The sequence below is a fragment of the Typopeltis vanoorti genome, chromosome 16, assembly GCF_054136105.1.
Source record: "Typopeltis vanoorti isolate ZY-2024b chromosome 16, IOZ_Tvanoo_1.0, whole genome shotgun sequence".
In the NCBI taxonomy this organism is placed as follows: domain Eukaryota; kingdom Metazoa; phylum Arthropoda; class Arachnida; order Uropygi; family Thelyphonidae; genus Typopeltis; species Typopeltis vanoorti.
Window position 1 is genome coordinate 58,803,828 of NC_143564.1, and position 21,788 is coordinate 58,825,615.

At 35.3% G+C, this 21,788-nt stretch overlaps 1 protein-coding gene across 2 annotated transcripts in view; it reads right to left on the reverse strand.

The window, feature by feature from the left end:
• LOC150098051 (transmembrane protein 184B-like) overlaps window positions 1-21,788 on the reverse strand; it is a 146,492-nt gene that overhangs the window by 70,499 nt on the left and 54,205 nt on the right. For both annotated transcript variants that reach the window (XM_090406121.1, XM_090406119.1), the window contains exon 4: window positions 16,502-16,592. In XM_090406121.1, coding sequence (XP_090262247.1) covers window positions 16,502-16,592 — 91 coding nt within the window. The remainder of the gene's footprint in view (window positions 1-16,501; window positions 16,593-21,788) is intronic.

A 21,788-nucleotide genomic window follows, 5' to 3' on the forward strand; every position in this document is an offset into this window, starting at 1 on the left:
TTATTTTATACAAATTCTTGTGTTTAAGTATATAATAGCAGCCTTTGTCTTCTGTTTCTCTTCTCTGCCCCCCCCCCCCAGACTTCCTTCATGAAACATTTGTATGGCTAGCTTTTCCTGTTCCATTCTTTTAAAGTTGCTATATCATCTGAGATTAACTCCACTCACTCATTCCTGATTGCTAACAATGACAAGTTCCTTCGCCATATCTTTGTCTTTACTATGATTCTGTCATCTTTGCTCCCCTAATGTTTCTCACAACACATTCTCTGATATCTATTGTCTCCAGTCTTTGATGAACTGCTTTACTTCTAACCCAGCTCACAGCATAAGTTGAAACTTATTTAAACACAGTATTGTATACAGCTCAGGCAGCTGACTTCCTACCATACTAGCTTTGTTAATTCTGTTGTTGTCTATTTCCATAGCTAATGTGCTATCCTCACTAAAAATTTTGCCTAAATAGCTAAAATGTTCTTGTTTTACATTTCCCAGTCAGGATACTACATATATTTTCATAGGATGGGCTGTCATTTTATGCTGATTTTCATACCAAACTTGTTACAACAGTTATTCAATTCAGTTAAGGAATCCTGAAGACATGTACTGGATTTATAGAAAAGTATAACAACATCTGCATAAAGTGAAGAGCTAAGTTGAATATCTCAAATTTTGATATGAGGCCTAATGCCACTTTTATTCATAATGTAATCCATATAAATGATGAATAAAAGTGAAGATAATGAGAACCCCCCCCAATTTCTTACACCTGATTTCACATCAAAGTATCATACTGCATACTTTGTTCAATTCTAAATGCTGAATTACAAATCCAATATAGGCTGTGTATTGCTTGACATGGCATCCTATGTCATGGTGGCGCTAGTGTCCTTGGTAAATGTGGCGGTCGAGTTTAGCTAGTCTAGAAAACGTGTTTTTAAAGTTAAATATAGTGTGGCTTTTTGTCACAAATTGTGCTGCAATTGTGCATCGGTTAGAAACAAGTGTCCTTCAGTGGTATTATTGTTTAGAACTGTGTTGTATATATTGTGTTTTCACTGCCGTTTGTTTCACTATATCAACGTGTAAAGATGGCGTCCAACAAGAAACGTACGTCAGCGGCGCGCAGGACTTCTACTACTACACGAAAGGTTGGCTCAGCGTTAGATTTTTCGCAATGGATGCGTTGCGGAAACTGCTATATGTATGCACCGAAAAATGTGAAGGATCTGTGATCGGTCTGGCAAAATGAGAAGAAGGAAAATGTCGACGTATGTGAGAAGTGTCGGGATAGGCTGGAGCGTTTAGGAATGGAAGCTGACATCGGGACCGTAGCGGAAGAACTTCGGCGGGAGTTTATGAAAATGAAAAATGACCTTCATCTTCATGAGGAAGTGGAAGTGATCGGTAAGGAGATACTGGAAGTTAAAGCGGAGTTTAATATGTTAAACAGAGAAATTAGGACTATAGAGATTACTTTAGCTGAAGTAACTAGAACAGGATTACATATGGGTGAGTCTTTGGTGAATGATTCAGTAATAAATAGTATGGGGGTGATTGGGAGTCAATATAATAAAACCACAAGTGGCCTAGAAAAAATGAGATGTAGTGAGAGTGGGGGGGGTAAGTAATAGAGAGTTGAGTAATGAAGCTGGGAGAGTCATGCTGAATAGAGAATGAGTCCATGAGTGTGGACTTGAATGAAGTTATGAGTGATAAAATATATGGTGATTCTATGATTAAGGGTATGGAGAGTGGTATGCATGAGGAGTGCTTGGCTGATGGGACAATAGAAAGAGTGGCTTTAGCAATAAAGAGAGGGCATGAAACAGACAAGATGATAGTTATGGTGGGTACGAATGACCTGAGAGGTAGTATAAATCGGGTAGGAAAAGATTTAAGAACATTATTAGATATTGTGAAGAGGAAAAGTGTCAATGGGAGAATAGTGTGTGTGCTGCCTCGTTTTGACAATTACGAGTTAAGTAGACGAGCAATGATAATGAATGATATGATTGCAAGAATGTGCAGAAAAAGAGGTCTGGAGTTTGTTGATGTTTGGAGTGTGTTTGAAGGAAAAAGGCAGTTGTATGCTAGAGATGGACTGCATCTTAACATGGAAGGACATAAGCGATTGAAGAAGTTATTGTTTTCTGAACAGGTTGAAGTTATTGGGCAGGGAAACTAATATTGAAAAGGTTGAGTGTAAGAGAGAGAAACTTTAGCACTGATTGTGTATTTATTGATCCTTATAGGCAGAATAAATTGCAGAAGAGAGGGGATAAAAATCGACATAGGACTACGGTGGTTAGTGACTTATATATCAGTTCTAAAGCCGGTACAAGATCTAGAGGGAATCTGCAATTTTTGTATACCAATGCTAGAAGCATTCGAAATAAGAGAGAAGAATTTTTGGCATTAGTCAGTGAAATCTCACCAAAAGTTGTAGGCATTAGTGAAACTTGGCTGTCAGCAGAAGATGTGGTCACTGGAATTGAATGTGATGGGTACAGTATTTTCAGGGAGGATAGAGAAGATAGAACAGGAGGAGGAGTACTGTTGATGATAGCTGATGTGTTGCAGCCAAAGAAAGTAGTATATCATGATGATAGACATGTGAATGAGAGTTCATTTGAGGCAGTCTGGTGCGAAATAGTGACCAACGCAACCAAATATACAGTTGGATGCTGCTATAGGCCAGGGAGTACAGGGGGAGATATTGAATTCATGCATCAGCAACTTAGTGCAATGAGTGAAGGCTTAGTGATTATTATGGGGGATTTTAATTATGGTGATATCAATTGGAAGGAGGAAATATCACGTAGCAAAAAGGAAATGGAGTTCATACATCTTCTACGAGATAATTACTTGAAACAGCACGTAACTGAAGGGACACGTGGTGTGAGAGTGTTGGACCTGGTTATTGGTTCAGAGGTTATATGCATAAGTAAGGTGTTCTCGTTACCTCCAGTTGGTGAAAGCGATCATGTGGTATTGACTTGAGAGGTTGCAAAATCTGTGGATTTTTCTATTAAGAAGGGGTATGTACGGAACTACAGGTTAGGCAATTATAACAAGCTTCGGAGTGAGCTTGCAGCCATCCCATGGCAGAACATATTGCAAGGGAAAGATGTTAGCAGTGCTTGGGATAAAATCAGCGGGTATCTAAGGAAAGCAATATCAGATTGTGTCCCCATGGTCAGGAGGTCAAACAAGGCAGGCATTAGATGGATGAGCAGTAGTATCAAGCTTGAACTGCAAAAAAAGAAAATGTTATGGAGAATTTACAAGGAGAAGGGCGATCAGGACACCCATGAGCAGTACAAGGCTCAAGCTAGGAAGGTTACCAGCATAGTAAGAAAAGCTAAATCAGATTATGAGAAGACCTTAGCCAAAGAGATCAAGGGTAATCCCAAAGAGTTCTTCCGCTATGTGGCAAGTAAGAGGAAGAATGACTTCGGAAGGATAACCTTAGTGGGTGCTGATGGTATTGAGGTGACAAAATCAGATGTAATAGTCGAGTTACTGAGTGATCACTTCTCAAAAGTCTATCACCCAAGTGAGGCTATCTCTATACCTATAGCAATACCTAATGTGAGAATTGAAGCTAAAGAATCAGAGGTATTAAATATATTGCAAAACTTAAATGCAAACACTGCGGTAGGCTTAGATGGAATATCAGCTCGGGTGTTGCGTGAATGTGCAAATGAATTATCAACCCCTCTTACCTGGATATTTAATTTAAGTTTGAACTCTGGTATGGTCCCTAGGGAGTGGAAGTTAGGCAAAGTGGTTCCTTTGCATAAGGGTGGCTCTAAAACTGCGGTATTGAATTACAGACCAATCACCATCTCAGGAGTAGTGGTAAAAGTATTGGAAAAGTTGGTTAAAGACAAAATTCAAGAATGGGTGGATCAGGATATGATACTCTATAGAGGCCAACATGGTTTTGTTAAAGGTAGATCCTGCCTTAGCAATCTATTAACTATTCATAATAGAATAACATCTGAGTTGGACAAAGGAACTGGCTACACAGTGGTACTTCTGGATTTTGCTAAGGCTTTTGACAGGATACCCCATAGAACACTGTTACGCAAATTGGAGCAGATGGGAATGGATATTAAATTGGTGATATGGATAGGAGAATGGCTCAGGGAGAGATACCATAAGGTGGTGTATGGAGGAGCCGAGTCCAGAATGAGGCAGGTGACCAGTGGTGTGCCTCAGGGCTCTGTGCTTGGGCCAATGTTGTTTAATTTGTATATAAATGATATAGGAAATGGCTTAAAGGGAGATATTCAGTTGTTTGCTGATGATGCAAAGTTGTGTAGTGCAATAAAAAATCAAGCTGATGTTGAAAGTTTGCAGGAGGATTTAAATAAGCTGGTAAAATGGGCAAAAGAAAATGGATGTCAGTTCAATGTGGAAAAGTGTAAAGTCATGCATTTTGGGATTAAAAGATTACCAGCTGTGTACTACATCGATGGAAAGGTACTCCAAGAGATTGATGAGGCTAGGGACTTAGGGGTATTGGTAGATAGGGAGATGAAGTTCAGAGGACACATTGCTAAGGTGTCCAAGATTGCACATAGGATTACTTGGTTGTTGAGGAACACACTGACATCCAGAGATAAAGAGGTTATTATTCCCCTTCATAAAGCATTGATACTTCCACATTTGGATTACTGTGCTCAGGTCTGGTCACCTGGATTCCTTGGAGATGAGGAGGCTGTGGAGAGGGTTCAGAGAAGAGTGACCAAGTTGGTGAGTGATATAAAAAATGCTCCCTACATTGATAGATTGAGAGCTTGTGGATTGCAGAGATTGGTTGATAGGCGAAGAAGAGGGGATATGATAGAAACATTCAAATTACTAAAAGGTTTTTATAGGATTGATGCAGGGGAAATGTTTCAGCTGTGTGATAGCGATGGAAGAACAAGAGGCCATCTCTGGAAATTAAAGAAGAGTGTGGTTAACAAAGGTGTCAGAACAAGGTTTTTTGCCTGGAGGGTGGTGAATGAGTGGAATTCATTGCCTGACTTAGTTGTGAGCTCTTTGTCTGTAAATGAATTCAAGAAGAGATATGACAGATATTGTTTTGCTAGTTTGGGTCTCCCGCGATGAGTCTACTGACTCCATGGAGATACCCGTAATAATAATAATAATCCCATTTGTACCATATTATTACAACATTTTGAACAGTTCTTTGTATCTTGTCATGTCTTTTTCCATATCTGTAAATCTTAAATACAGATCCATGTTACATTCGCATGATTTCAAAACTGTTTTAAAGTGAAAATCTGATCCTATATTGACAATCTATATATCTATCTAAACCCAGCTTTTTGTTCTCCAAGTTTCTCTTACATTTGGGCAAAACAACATAATTTCTTATCAAGTATAATATACTTTGATGAATAATCAAGAATTACCAAATATATTAATGATAACCTATTATTTTAATATAGACTAATAAATAATTTATATTTTTATAAAGATGCATAACAAATGTTGAAGTGATAAATGATTTTCATTGTCTAGTGTGAGTCATCCTATACTTACTGGATGGCTAATGCAGCTTAAATAAAAAGTACTTTTGGTTGCTCGAGTAGGATTTCCAGATTTTTCTAACTCTTAGCACAGCCATAGAATTAATGTGCAATTATTAGTTTACAGGCTTTACTGTGTGGGGATTATCACACAAAATGATATACAGTATTTATAGATAAATATGATAAACTCAAATAGCACTCGGTATGTTACTGTAATGTAAGGTATACACAGAATAAAGTTCAAGGAGTATGGAGTTCAATTAAATAATTTTTTATTATGGGAATCCATCCACATTTTGGTTGCAAAACTATAACTTATTAGCACCGTGGGCAGGCTAAAGATAACCTGTAAACTTTGCTCTAGGGTCCAAATCTATAATTTTTTCAAGCTATTTTGAGCTTTCAATAAGCAGTGTAGTGTTCTCACAATGTCATAAAAATCGTCTACTACCTAAAAGACATTCATGTCACTCAGCCAGGGGTCAGCCATTTAGGATTACAGCAAAGCTATATGCAGGACTCAACAAATTATGAAAAGGACCCTCACCACCCAAAAACATCAACAGGAGTTTTGCACTCCAGTCTGCAGCTACTCATCAGCTAGCAAAATCTACTTGCAATGGGCAAACATATTTGTTGAGCCCTAGCCATATGTATTCTTTCTCTAGATGGCTTGTTTTGTAGAAGTTAAAATTCCGAGAGAGAGAGAGAGAGAGAGGGGGGGTCTGGTACTTCCATATGAGGCTGGCTAAGTCATTTTATAATGACTTTAAGGTTACTTGCAACTTAAACAAGATTTAAACACAGGATTTTCCAAACAAATGGCATATGTCACTCTGACAAAGTTATTGGAGTATCCCCTTTAGAAGAATGTATGCAAATCTGTATGGTAAAATGATTTATTACTGTTAGTTTTGTGATGTTCACCACTGTAATGAACATCACCTTACAAATAGATACTATACTGTAATTAATAATGAAAAAAAAAAAGCTAATTAAAAAAAGCTGGGATCCCCACACCCTCCTTAGAAAGAAGTGAACACCACAACTCTCATTAGGACAATCTGAGTATGCCAGTGCACATTACAGTAGAACTTAAGCTCCAAAAAACATTTTTAGATATAATCATGAGCAAAATTTTTCATAATCATATTTTATTAACAGTAATATGAAATTAATCCCTAACTTTTGTCAATTATGAATATTATGGATCTATTGCATGCACAATTAATTATAGTAAGGTCTTTTCACCAGATCCGGCAAGAAATTTATTTTATTTTCATCATTAACCTAATCAATAGAAAGTAAAAGTAGCATAGTCAGTCACAAAGATATTTCATATGTAAATTTTTGTTTGTTCATGCTTTGGTAAAGGATGAATACACAAAAATGTAGTTTTCATCGAGTATAATCTAATACTTAAGTCTGCTTTAACTAACCACTGCCAATCCTTGTGATTATTCTAACCTATCCTAAGCCTGATGGGGTAGGGAGTGAACAAACAGATGTGATATAAATTACTGATCCAATGTTATATTATCAATATGAATACAAAACAATCTTTTCAAGAAAGATGTAATAAAATTTCAGACTAAAATGACATTCTTTCAAATGAAATAACTTTGTTAAATACCTTTCAACAACTCATTCTAATTCAGAGTATTTTAATAATAAGGTGTTACATCTTTTCTCTATTTGTATATGGGAAATATGACTTCTGCATTACTTCAATCTCAGTATCTCTTTTGGATCAGGCTCTCACCAATGAGTCTTCAATAAAGGTCTAAACCAGTTTGGGTAATTGCATCTCTCCATAATGCATAGCATTATACACATCCAAAAGGATGTGTGCTTTGCATTACTGTTAAGATATTTCATATGCAATTTGTTTGCTTACACTTGGATAAAGGATTAAACAAGAATATAATTTCTTGGCATCTTTAACTAAAATAACAATATAAGCAAAAAAAAAAAAAAAACTACTTGTAGATCACAAATACTAAATTTCTTTCAGAACACTCAGTATATGCTGAGCTCAGCATTAAAGAATCAAACCTAGGTAAGTTTTGAAACTTATTACTTACTGTTCCCTGTAATCAAAGAATGTAATCAAATAGATCATGCCCTGATTTCAAAAAGATGGACAAGTTTAGTTAAAGATGTAGGAGCATATAGAGGAGAAAACTGTGAATCTGATCATATGTTAGTTAAAATTAAATTTATATATAGAATATCAAATGTAATCCTTTCTTTTAGAGTTACACAGTGATCAGCAGGATAATAAAAAAGTTTTTTTAACACGGTTGTAAATTCTATAAATTTTTAAAATGAATATCAAATGTAGATTTGAATAAATTAAAAACTCAAAAGATAAAGAAATGGAACACAGAAGCATTCCAAAATAGAGAAATAATTGATAAATATCAGAAAATAAAAGATAATATAAAAACGATAAGAAAAGGAAAGAATATAGCAGACAAATAGGACTTAATCCAACAAACAATCAAATGCAGCTGAAGAAGAAATAGGATGGTATAAGAAAAATAGAAATTAATGATTTGATAAAGAATGTAAGGAAATAATTCAACTGAAAAACAAAGCAAGGAAAGCATTTACAAAGGAACCCAAGAAATAACAGAGAAGAATATGAAGAGAAAAAATTAATACATAATTCTGATATACAAATGACAGGATGTAAGGATAAGGAAGGAAAAATATTAACTGAGAAAGAATTAGTTAAAGAAAGATGGAAGAAATTATTTATGATGACAGCAGAAGAAAATAAGGAATATGAAGATCAAAATAATTGTACAAATATAGAAGAAAGAATTCAAGAACCAACTTATAAAGAAATAGTAGAAATAATAAAACAAATTAAAAGTTTTAAAGCATCAGGAGTAGATGGGATAACAGAAAACTTATAAAGAATGTAGGTGAAATCTTATGGAAAGAAATTTATTATTTGATATATGGAAAGAAGAAAAAATCCCAAATAATTGGAATAATCCAACCAATATTGGTTGGATTATTGAGATAAGATTAATTGTCAGAATTATAGAGGAATTACATAATTGAATGTAACGTACAAAATCTTATCAAGTATGATATATTATTATTATTATTATTATTATCCAAGACCCCATGGAGTCAAAGATTCATCTAGGAGGTCCTTTTATCAAACAAATAGCTCATCATACCATTCTTTAAACACACTAAAATTCTCTGCAGACACCACACTCTCAGGCAAGGCATTCCAATCATTCACAACTCTGCACGAAAAAAACCTGCCTCTCACTCCCCTACTCACACCCTCTTTATACAGTTTCCAGGTATGACCTCTGGTTCTCTCCTGATCTCCCACTATTTTCTGTAGAACTTCTCCAGCATTGATCCTATAACAACCCCTTACTAACTTGTAGATCTCTATCATATCTCCCCACTTCCTCCAGTCCACCAGATCTGCAAATTGCATGTTTTCAATCTTTCCTCATACTGGACCTTCCAGAGGTTAGAAACTACCTTAGTCAGTCGCCTTTAGACCCTTTACAACATCTCTTCATCCTTCTGAAAACCTGGTGACCAAATCTGGGCACAATAGTTGATGTGTGGCCTAGTCAAAGCCTTATACAATGGAACAAGAATCTCCCTACTTCTACAAGTCAGTGTCCTCCGCATCATTCCCAAGAGCCTTTGTGTTGTCTTCACAATTTTGGCTATGTGTCCCCTAAATTTCAGATCTTTATCTGAAATCTAGGGGACAACACCAAAATCTCTAAGACAAGATTTTGTCTTGTCTTATCACCAAGGTGATCTTGATCTTAACACCAAGATCACCCCAAGATCTCTTATTTCCTCCACCTCCGACAATATATCCTCACTAAGCATAAATTCTCATCCAATCTTTGTTTTCCAAATTTTAAAACCTTACATTTTGCAACATTGAACTCACATCCCCATTCCCGTGTCCAATCACTCAATTTATTCAAGTTGTTCTTGTAAGGCCACAACATCTTCTCTACTCTTCATGGTTCTTCCCAACTTTGCATCATCTGCAAACAACTGAATATCTCCATCCAAATCTTCACCAATATCATTAATATACAAGTCAAACAGTAATGGCTCTAAAACAGACCCCCTGAGGCACACCACTACTGACTTTCCTGGATATCGCTCCCCCATACACAACTTTCATACCTATCAGATAGCCAGTCTCTAATCCAATGCACTAATCTAATATCCAACCCCATCCACTCTAGTTTGACTATGAACTTATCATGTGGTAATCTATCAAAAGGCCTTTGAGAAATGTAAGTATATTACTGTGTATCCTTCTCCTTTGTCCAAGGAAGCAGTCACCTTATTGTAATAAGTAAGTAGATTACTAAAACATGACTTCCCTTTAGCAAATCCATGCTGTCCATCAAAGATAATACCATTGTTGTCAACCCAATTCTGGATCCCAGTTCTCACAAGCTTCTCCAACAACTTAACACAACGCCTGACACACAGATAGACCTATAGTTTGATGCTTGCGTTCTATCACCTCCTTTATGAAGTGGCACAATCTTGCCCTATTTCCACTCCTTAGGAACTTGACCCAGTGCAAGATTCGTATTAAAAAAATGTCAAGACCGGCGTCAACTCACTAGCACATTCCTTCAGAATATGTGGTGATATATTATCAAGTCCCACAGCCTTATTAACATCTAGTTTGCTTAACTACTCATACACCTCTTTCTCACTTACGGTAAGTCTCTCCTCCCCATCATAATGATTTTTTTTCTTATTTGCTTGGTTAATTTGATCATACATTTCATTATCATTAAAATCCACATTACTGGGTCTATAACAACATCCAACCAAGTACAGTGGTATCTCGCTAATCCGAACCTCTTTAGTCCGAACCCTCCAGTAATCTGAACTGGGGTTTGAAAGAAAAAAAAGTTTTATTTATTACGTATTATTATATTGTGTACTATTATTTTTATTTAATAATTATTATTTTAACTATTATTATTTATTTCATTATTATTACAGTACAGTATTTTTTTTCATACTGTCGATTGTACTGTTATAGTGCAGGTCTATTTTGATATATTGTGTGTTCATGTTTGCCTGGGAAGTCGTCGAACCTGAAACAATTCAAGTGTCATGGAAAAAACTGTGGCCTTCTAGAATTTACCAAATAACTATGATACACAAAAAGAGGAAATTCAAAACATGCATAAGTTGGTTAAAAATATAAATCCAGATGTTGAAATTTCACAAATAGATGTTACAGAATGGAAAAAGAGTAACACATAAAGAGGCAGTTGACAGTTTTAATGTGTGTATAGGATGGGTTAAGCAGAATGATGGGTCATTCCACAAAATTTTATTGCTAATGCAGCTCCGAGAAGAAGCATTCAAAAAAAGTTTAGCTTCCAAGAAGCAAAAGAAAATCAGTGACTTTTTTATGTATAGTAGCTTTTTTTTTTCTATCAGATACTGCATTTATTTACAGAATTAAACTGATGTACCATTAGAATCTGATTATTGTTGTCTCTTGGGTGAAAAGTCGCTAATCCGAACGAGCACGGTTTTTATTAGTTTGGATTAGCGAGATACCACTGTATTTCATTCCATTTACCTCTATCTCACACCATACTGCCTCAAAACCACTGGCACTATTTCCCTCTTGCATTTCTACTTTGTATGGACATAACTCTTCCTCTATCATCAATAGCACTCCCCCTCCCTTTTTAACCCTTCTACCCTCACGAAACACATCGTACCCTTCCATCCCTATTCCTGTCAGGATGTCGTCCTCCATTTCTCACTTATTCCAACAATTTCTAGGTGAACAGACGCAATTAGTGCAACCATTTCGTCTACCTTGTTTCTTACACTTCTAGCATTTGTATACAAACACAACAGCTCATTCCTGGATCTACAGCTAGTTCCACTGATACCACTCATTCGATGTGATCTCTCCATGCTCAACTGGGGCCATTTCCCTTTCTGCTTATTTCGAACCCTCTTCAATTCCAACTGTTTCCTCTTGATACTAGGTCATCCCATTCCTTTCCTGTCTACACATGCTCTGACATCCTCTTGGAGCATCCACCTTTCTCATGCTGTGTACCCCTGTCCACCCTGAGCCTCCCCGTTTCCCTGTTCCTCTTGCACACCCATTCTCTCATTTTCCATACTCATGCCACTCTCTTACTCATTCATAACCACCTCTTCAATCTCTCTTGCTCTTCCACATCACTTCCCACTTGATCTGATTCATTCTCTGTACTCACTTCTCTATCTTTCAGCAGCAGTCTCTCCAAGCGACTCACCATAACCACTCAAATGCAGTCCATCTCTCTTATACAGTTCACTTCATCCTTCAAACTCATTCCACACATTAACAAACTGTACTCCTTTCTGCTCATACATTTCAGCTAACATCATTTATAATCCTTGCTCTCTGCCTCATCTCACCACAGTCATACCTAGGCAACATGCTTACTATCTTTCCTGTCACATTATTCTCTTTTATCCTTCTAAGCAGCCTCCTGATATCCATTCTGACATGTCTTTGTCCTCTGCCTAGTCTTTCGTACCTATTAAAATCATCAACTCCTTTGCTCACTCCCTCCCTCCTCATATCCAATGCCTCAATCACTCTACTCATTTTACTGCCTGGAAAATATATCTTGTGCATCCTCTCATCCAGCACACCTTTAATAACAATGCCACTCGATCGTCTTTCATTAACTCTTTCGTACCAACATGATTTGTTTTAATCGTTTTCACCCACATTTTTTTAATTTCATTCCACATCCATTTCATCTCTTGCCTCATCCAACTCAATTCAACTTTCGAATCTTGCATCACATTCTCTTTATCATTCAATCTTTCCATCGACCCCCGCTTCACGCTTTCACTCTAATTCTCTCATTTTCCATACTCATGCCACTCACTTCCTCATTCATAACCACCTCTTCAATCTTTCCTATTTTTTTTTTTGATGAGTGCTAACTCATCAAATCCTAGTTAGCTCACACTTCGCACACACCCCTCTTCCATCCGCTCTAAATATCCACAAATCATCTACGTAATCAAAAGAATACACGTAGCACACCTCACACTTCACAAAACGACTGAAGTGTAAGTTCAAGTCATGCAATGACAAAGCTGCCGCCGGCATCTTTCCTCTGTCGGTTACTACTCTAAGGTCTAATAACGAATTTGTAATTAACCATATATAGAAACAATAATAGCAGAGTACTGTTGGATCCTACTTTCTACTCCGATGTGTATTCTAGTTGTTGACTGACTCCTCATTCGAACACAGAGAATATTTATTTTTAACTGCGCCACTCTATGTTCAAATTTGCATGAGCAACGTTGAGGAATCAACCATCAACCAATCCATATTATTACTAACTTAATTTTAGGCCAAGGTTCTCTTTATTATATAGGGTTCCCGCTAAGATTTGAATTATTTCAATGAGCAGTGCAATGAAGAAATCAGGCAAATACAAGATTCAATTCAAATAAAATTATTTAATGCAGTGTCACATAAATTTACATCAAAGCAAAGATTTCTAGTTGGGAAAATACAGTTAAACAATAATTAAGTTTTCATTGAGATACTAGCAAACTACTCAGCTGAGTATAATAATTACGATTAGAACTTATGCTTTACAGATTCTATTCTTCTTATTATCAAGATTTCTTATCACAACTTCACTCAGATTAAAGTTATTATTCAATATAGTTCAAATATCAACTCAGTTTAACCATTCAGAACAGTTATAAAATATAAACCATCAGACATTCATTTGAAGATTTCAAAGTTCTATCAACCTAGCAAAATAGTTCGCAGAATTTTCAGTTTCCAATATTACATTAAGTTTCTTACAACAGGCTTCTCTATATCACACTTTCAGTCGAACTATTAATCCAATTGGTACGATATTTGGCACAAAAGAGGGAAATGGCTCACTACATCACACATTCGATCTTGAATAGATAAATACAGCAATAAGGATTAAATTATGTTCGCTACTTCACATTAGGCATGGAAAAGATAATCCTATCGGCATAAGCAGTATAGCTTCTTTACATCGAGAATCTTATGAACACACTTAAATTCTTGTTGACTTTCACTTTAAGACTACGCAAACTTAAAAGAAGCTTCTGTTTCTGTAACTGATTAATAGACTCGGGCGAATATATCCTTTTGCACTGGTTCAACTTAACTTCCAATTTCTTTCTTTTCTTATTATCCCTTAAGTGCATTATTCCAGTGCAAGGTGATAGGAAATTACAATAGGATTAGAACTCCGAAAAATGTAAGTCAAAGTGAAAAGTGATTCTCAGTCCTTTTTCTTCCGTTCACGCCATGTTAATCGGCCACCTTCCTTGCCTGCTTCCCTACTCCCGTGTGTCTTTTTCATGTACTGCTTATCAAATCCTACTCTCCTTTCCCACCAAAATCTGGTTCTAACTGGTTTAGTTTATATCCAACTGGCTTCGTGCGTCCTGTACAGTAACACGCGCTAACTATAAGTAACAATTTCTCATAGCAGCCAATCAAGTGTTATCTTAAGGAATTTCCTGGATACATTAAAATTGCACATATTATAGTTTTTAACATTATATTAAAGGAATTAAATTCACAAAATAATTGATATTTTTAACACACAGCTTTTCATAACTGTAATTTATCCCAAAAATTTATAAATAAATAAATATTGATTAACATAACTTGGAAAAAATTACATAAATAACATATTATGAACATGAGACTATTAGTTTAAAAAGAAACAAATTTTGCTCAGGGAATGATAGATTATGTTGGACTCTGAATGATGTATTAACAATTTCCATTTCTCTTCATTCAGAATCCAACAATACCAGTGTGGTTTCAGAAATAAAAGATCCACAATTGATAACATATTTATGCTATGAAATATATATGGAAAAATGCTTAGAATATGATATAGAACTTCATGATTTATATATTGATTTCCAACAAGCATTTGATAAATTAAATAGAGACAAGAAATAAATTAATACAAATATGTGCATATGCAGTTGATACAGCAATAATAAGTCACAGAAGAAAAGATTTAGAAGAGAAATTTGAAGAACTTAATAGAAATGCTAAAGAAGTTGGATTACAAATTAACAAACAGAAGACTAAATATATGCAATGTGGAAAAAGAATAAATAAAACCATTACAAGATGTAATATTATTATTATTATGTGACAGCTCCAGGGAGTCCAAAGACTCTCGAGGGAGAGTGTGCCAACAGCACTGAACGATTGATCCCTTCAAACTACTAACCACGCTCAAACTTGCTTAACTTTTTTCTGAGCCATTAGTAGCAGGCTCTACCAATCGACCAACCTTTGCTGACATATAAGTGAATACAGTTTCGAACTTGTAGATAGTTTTAAATATTTAGGTTCATTAATAACAACAAACAATAATATATCTGAAGAAATTAATAGTAGAATCATGGCTGGAAATAAGTGTTATTATATTTACAAAAAGTTAACGAGTAATAAGATTCTTAATCATAATTCTAAAATAAAAATTCATAAAACAATTATAAGGTCTGTAACAACATATGGATGAGAAACATGGCTATTAACATAAAAATATATAGACAGATTGAGAATCTTTCAAAGGAAAACATTAAGGAAGATATATGGACCAATAAAAGAAGAAAATGGAATATGGAGAATTGGAACAAATAATGAACTTGAACAACTAACTAATGGCGAAGATATAGTAAGACATATAAAGTCAAAAAGAATAGCATGGTTGGGGCATATAGAAAGAATGGAAAAAGATAGAGGAGTTAAAAAAATATTTGAATGGAAACCATTAGGACAAAGGAAGAAAGGTAGATCAAGAAAAAAGATGGATTGATGTACAAAAAGATCTTATAACTCAAAAATTAAGAATTGGAAGAATATTGCACAAAAAAAAAATAATGGCTAAAAATTGTTTTGCAAGCTAAAACTTTTGAAGAATTGTAAAGCTAGAAGAAGATTATTTATTGTATTTCATGCAATTTCTATGGACTGGAAAGATATAAAATTTGGAATCTTGCCTTCATTGCTGATGTGGCTTTAAAAGACATTTAAATGTATTTACCCAAATGTATAGCTAAAGGATTTTCCTTTTCTTATAGGTTATTGCAAAGCAGGGTGAAACCAAAGTAGACTTTTCATCTGTAGGTAGTGGAGAAAGAGAATACAAACATATGTAAGGCTAATAGATACAGGTGATATTATTTGAGAAATAAATCATTCCCCTCAATAAAAAATATATATATGTATAATAAACACCACTACTAAGAAAATTCAAATTTTTTTAGTGGTGTTTATTATACATACATATATATATATATATATATATATATTAGGATAACCAAGCAATTTTATATGCTTGGTTATTTTAGCACCTAATCCCAAGTATGCAAACAATTAAGTTTGCGCCTGAAACATACTAAGAATAGTGATCAAAGCTTTACCCACCTTTACAATGAGTTGCCCTGGTGTTGTACCATCTTTAGACTTGAACTTTGTTTCAGGCGCAAACTTAATTGTTTGCATACTTGGGATTAGGTGCTAAAATAACCAAGCATATAAAATTGCTTGGTTATCCTAATATACAATATACCCAAGTTAAAAATTTATTCCCATATATATATATATATATATATTTTGTTTTTTTTTTGTATTAGAGAAAAAATGTATTAGACACTGATATTTTACTCTAATACATTTGCAGAAAAATCTAGTGCTGGTAGATGCTTAATAAAATTCCATACTGCATAGAATTTTAAGTTATATATATGGCAGCAATAATTTTTCCTTCAGTTATCTAAGAAAAAGTATTATTTTATTATTATTTTTTCAACACCTACAAAACAATTATAAGATAATTACTTACTTAATTGGATTCCCTCTGATTTCGGACATAATATTTCCTTCACCTCCCAAATATTCATAGCACAGACTTAAGAAGTTATAAATTACAAAAGCTGGAAATAAAGAGATAAATTATACAGAATATAAACGAAATAGAAAAAGACATCTTTTGATTTTTTTTTTTTTTACTGGATAACCGCTAAATAGAATTTTTCCAATTCATAAATAATATATGACTTATTAGCTCAATACTATCCCCTCTTATATTAAGAACACCGACTTGATTTTTGGGCCAAAATTAAGATACTAAAACAATGAAATAATGGTCAGCTAGTCATTGTTCTAAACAATAGAGCTATTGCAGCAGAAATTTCCACAGGATGTTTTGTTTATTCTTGATTTTGATATATATACAATTGTTCATTATACTTCAAAAAAAACTATGCAAAAATTCAGGGAGACTATATGTTTTCACATTTTAGCAAAACTCTGTAGAACACACACAGAAACAGTTGATTTCCACATTCCTTTACATCTGTTGTTGATACTGATACATGGATGACATCTTTTGTAGTTTAGTCCTACTCCCAACCAGATATTCTTTTATTAGAGAAAATAAAATTCATCAACAAATCAATTTTACAACAGAAACAGCTTCAACATAAAATAGTATCCTTTCCAACTAGAATTCCCGATAACACCCGAGCTTTTCCATCTAGATAGAATCCCTTCACTTGGTAGATGCACTCACAAGGGATCTCAAGTAGCAACATGATTTTTGTGCTTGGTCTAGAAATTATAGTCTTGTTTTTATCATTTACCCAAGCATAAACACACAAAATATCACAATAGGGTACTTGTATATAGAGGTGGATGACTTCACTTTAAAACTGCCCTAGTAGCTCATAAATCACAACACACTTCCTTTCAAATGTGTATATTGCTATATATTATGCAAAGGGTTACTACTGAGACATTCTTGACCATAAATGAGGTTTCATCAAAGGTTAAAACTGGTCTTGAAAGTGACCTTTCCAGTAACATATGACAATATGAAAGGAAGTGCACTGTGCATTATGGGATAGTAGGCAATTTAATATTGATATGCTGTTATACCTAGTTGCTGGCCTGTTGGCCAAGTGGTTAGCATATCCACTCTCCAGCCAAAAGGCTGCGAGTTCGAATTCCGCCATGGGCATAGATGTTTGTGATTGTTTCTGAAAATACTAGTGGTAGGTGATAGATGGTATTGGTGTCATTATAGTTGGTGGATTGAGTGGTGGAGACGTAGAGCAGATGCCCTTCCTCGATGAGTCTTTGAACTCTCTGGAGGTATCGTATAATAATAATAATACCAAGTTGTCTACTATGATGTCACTTCATGTGCTCAAAGGATAAAACAAGAATATAATTTTTGTTAAGCATAATTAATTTAATTTATTAAGGGCTCTCATGTTCTTATCAGATAGGCTAAACTCTATCAACTGAGCTAATATCTGTTCCTCTGAAGATTTTTCTTTTTTTTTATCTGTTACAAGAATACAACTGCATCAAATATCTAATGTTTTAACCCTTCCACAGTTCTATATATTTTTCACATGTATTATTATTATTATTATTATTATTCAGGCCTCCATGGAGTCAAAAGACTCATCGTGGGAGGTCCTTCTAAGAACATAAAGTCTGTCAAGACTCATCGAGGGGAGGTCCCATCCCTAAGAAACACAAAGTCTATCATACCACTCCTTAAACTCACTGACTGTTCTCGCTCTCACCACTCCATCAGGCAATGCATTCCACGGTTCAACCACCCTACACGCAAAGAAACCACTCCTCACCCTCTTGCTCACAGTTCCCTTTCATAACTTCCAGGGATGGCCTCTTGTCATCACTCCTTCCCACTGTTCAACCAAGCGAAAGAACTCCCCAGTGTAACCACCTCTCAACAGTTTAAAAGTCTCAATCATATCACCTCTCCTTCTATCCACCAAACTCTGCAGTCCACATTCCCTCAGCCAATCCTCATAACTAACATTGTACAATCCTGAAACCATCTTTGTCATCCGTCTTCGTATCCTTTCCACAGTTAATTTATCCCCTTCAAATCGTGGGGACCAAATCTGAGAACAATAGTCCAAGTATGGTCTGATCAGAGACTTATACAATGGAATGATAACCCTCTTATCTCTGCAGGTCAATGTCCTCATAATTGCAGCAATCCTCTGTGTTACCTTCACCACCTTTGCAATATGTCCCCTAAACTTCAGGTTTCTATCAATCATCAACCCCAGATCTCGTCTCCTCAACTTCCTCCAGTATAACTCCTCCCATAGAGTATGCAGCATCCCATTGATGTTTCCCAAACCTCAAGACCTTACATTTTGCTGAATTAAACTGACACCCCCATTCATTTGCCCATCTATCTAGCTTATTCAAATCCTCTTGCAGGGCTACCACATCTGCACTATTACTAATAATCCTTCCCAGCTTCGCATCATCTGGAAACAACTGAATATTCCCTTGCAATCCACTGGCAATGTCATTGATATAAAGGTTAAACAATAGAGGTCCTAGTACTGAGCCCTGTGGGAACCCACTTGTAACCCTCTGCCTCCTTGAAACTGCTCCACCATACAGAACTCTCTGATACCGATCAGACAGCCAATCCCGAATCCAGTTGACCAATCTGACATCCAGACCCATGTGCTGCAACTTAAATATCAGCTTATCATGTGGCACCCTGTCAAATGCCTCCTAAACAACTTCGAAACATGTATTTATTCTCATTTGTGAAAGGCATTGCAGAAAGGAAACAAGAATGGATTTTCAAAATTGTCAAAATTCTCCCTTCATTAAAGAACAGGTCTACATCCTTGATTTAGACCTGTTCTTTAACCTAACCTAAGTAGCCTAGGTTACTGGATTTTGTGCTCCTGTAACCTAGGCTACTTTACACGTACAGGGAGGTCTTTAAATATCAGAAAGAGATCAACACAGTGATAACATTAAGTTCCTTCATTTGGGCAAGTGTGATCTTCATTACCATGTCATCAATTGATTAGTTATTATTCTGGAGAAGAGGAGCAAAGCATAATAATCTTTATACATAGCCAGTTGGTTAGTTTTGATTGCCAGGTTCACATGTAAACTGCCTTCAAATTTCAGGATTCTGATATTTTACAGCCCTACATCTCCTGATGTCTTATTATCCAGCATATCTAGCTTCTACATTCAGAAAACCTCAGGGATTTAGCTCTCTAATCCCTAGACTATCCTTAATCAGTAAGTATACCCAGTATACAAAGACAATGTTGATGCTTTTAGAAATTAGATGACTTACTGCTCATGCCATACATGAGCTAAATGTTAATAAACCAACTATCTCTTTAGATAGTTGGTTTATTAACATTTAGCTCATGTATTAGTAGAACTGAGTTAATCTTGGTTTAATTAAATGTAAGTATAGTAATGGTGTTTATTTTATAGCTAATTATATATTGCCAAATTAGTGTATATCACTGGAAGCAATTTAACTCGGTTTTACCTTTGATATGAATAACTTTGTATGATGTGGCATATGTAAAAATGATGGTGAACGAGTAGTTTATAGGAAAAAGGAGATGGTGTGGCAATATGTCTGAATCACATGCTGATTAGAGAGATAGATGAAGCATTGCATATCAGTGAAATTTCAAAACCAGGAATCAAATGAGTAGACATGGTAAGCAGCGATAATAAGAAATGCAAGCATGAATGAAAGTGTATGGCAGTGATAGCAAGAGATAAGTGATAAGGAAGAAATAAAGAGTGTGACAATTTTAGAAACAAAAGGCTTCAAACAGTGCTTCACATATCAAATGGGAGATGGAGAGACTGGAAAGTACTTGTTAAGAAGCAGGAAAAATAAGAAAGATGAAATATGAGAATAAAACAGGAAGGTGAATGATTTCATGTGTGCTAGTGGTTTCAGGTTGTGATATGACAGGCTAATATGTAAGCAAATAGAAAGAGTAGAAGATTATGAATGTCTTCGTCATAAAGAATGACTTGAAAGGGGATGCATGAGGGAGGATATGAAAAAAAAGTTGTTTAACGAGGCATAAAAAAAAAAAAAAGCATAAAAACATTTTAAAATGAGGCAAAAGAACCAATGTTGTCATGAGTCTGTTGCCAAGGTATAGCATGAGTTAGGTGACAGAGCTGGGATTGCAAGTTATACAATGTGCAGACTGTATAGGAGAAATCGTGTACAATATGCTGATGTATGGAATGATTTTGATAGATGTAAGAATGGATTACATTTAAATTGATTGGCATCTGGAGAAACAAAGCAAGAGAGTGAATACACACAGTCAGGGAAAACAGATGCATTGATGTTGTTGCATTAGAACTTAGATGTGCACAATTAAGGTGTGCATCCACTATCATGTAACCTCACTAGGCCAAAATTGCAATTTTAATGACACACACAGAATGATAATATAATTGGGATAATCCCAAGAACAATGGGGCCAGTTTTGTCAGATAAGAAAAGTGATAACATGAGGTAAGGATTTTTGTGTTAGAATTAATTCAGACTGCTTATATAAAATGGTCAAGTTTTAAGAGTTATATGAATACTCATAAACCTGGCAGTTGGCTTCATGCATGCTCACTAACAGCAGAAGCTTCAGAAACAAAGGGAAAGAGTTTCTATAATTGATAAATGAAAGGCAGACTAAAAATTATTAGCATCAGCAAGAACCTGGAAGATAAACAGTACAGAGAGAAGGGATATTGCTAATGATTGTAGAGAAATTAAATCCAACCAAAGAAGAAATCTCAAATGGCGGTGGTAGCATGTGTGTAATATAGGGGTTAAGAGATGACATCCATAGCTGATATATAACAGAGTAAAATGAAAAGGACTGTGAACTACAAACAGAGATAAACCTTATAGATATAAATACCATTATGAGTGACTTCAACTATGAGGATAGAGATGGTATGGAGGGAAAAGCATTCATCATCAAATTCCTGACATGTACCCTCAAGGAGTGTACAGGATATGATAGTACTACATGAAAAATTTACATCATTACTAACTTCCTATCTACAATTTTCCTCCAGTTCAGTCTATTACTTTTCAAGACTCCAACATTACCAGATCTTATATTTCTATCGTCTAAGGCACTTTGTACCGTACCAATCCAAATATATCTTGGCCTTCCTCTGGGTCATTTTCCTGCCAACTTGGCAGTGAACACTTGTTTTGCTAACATTTCCTCGCCCATTCTGTTTAAGTGACCATACCACCTGAGATTAGCTTT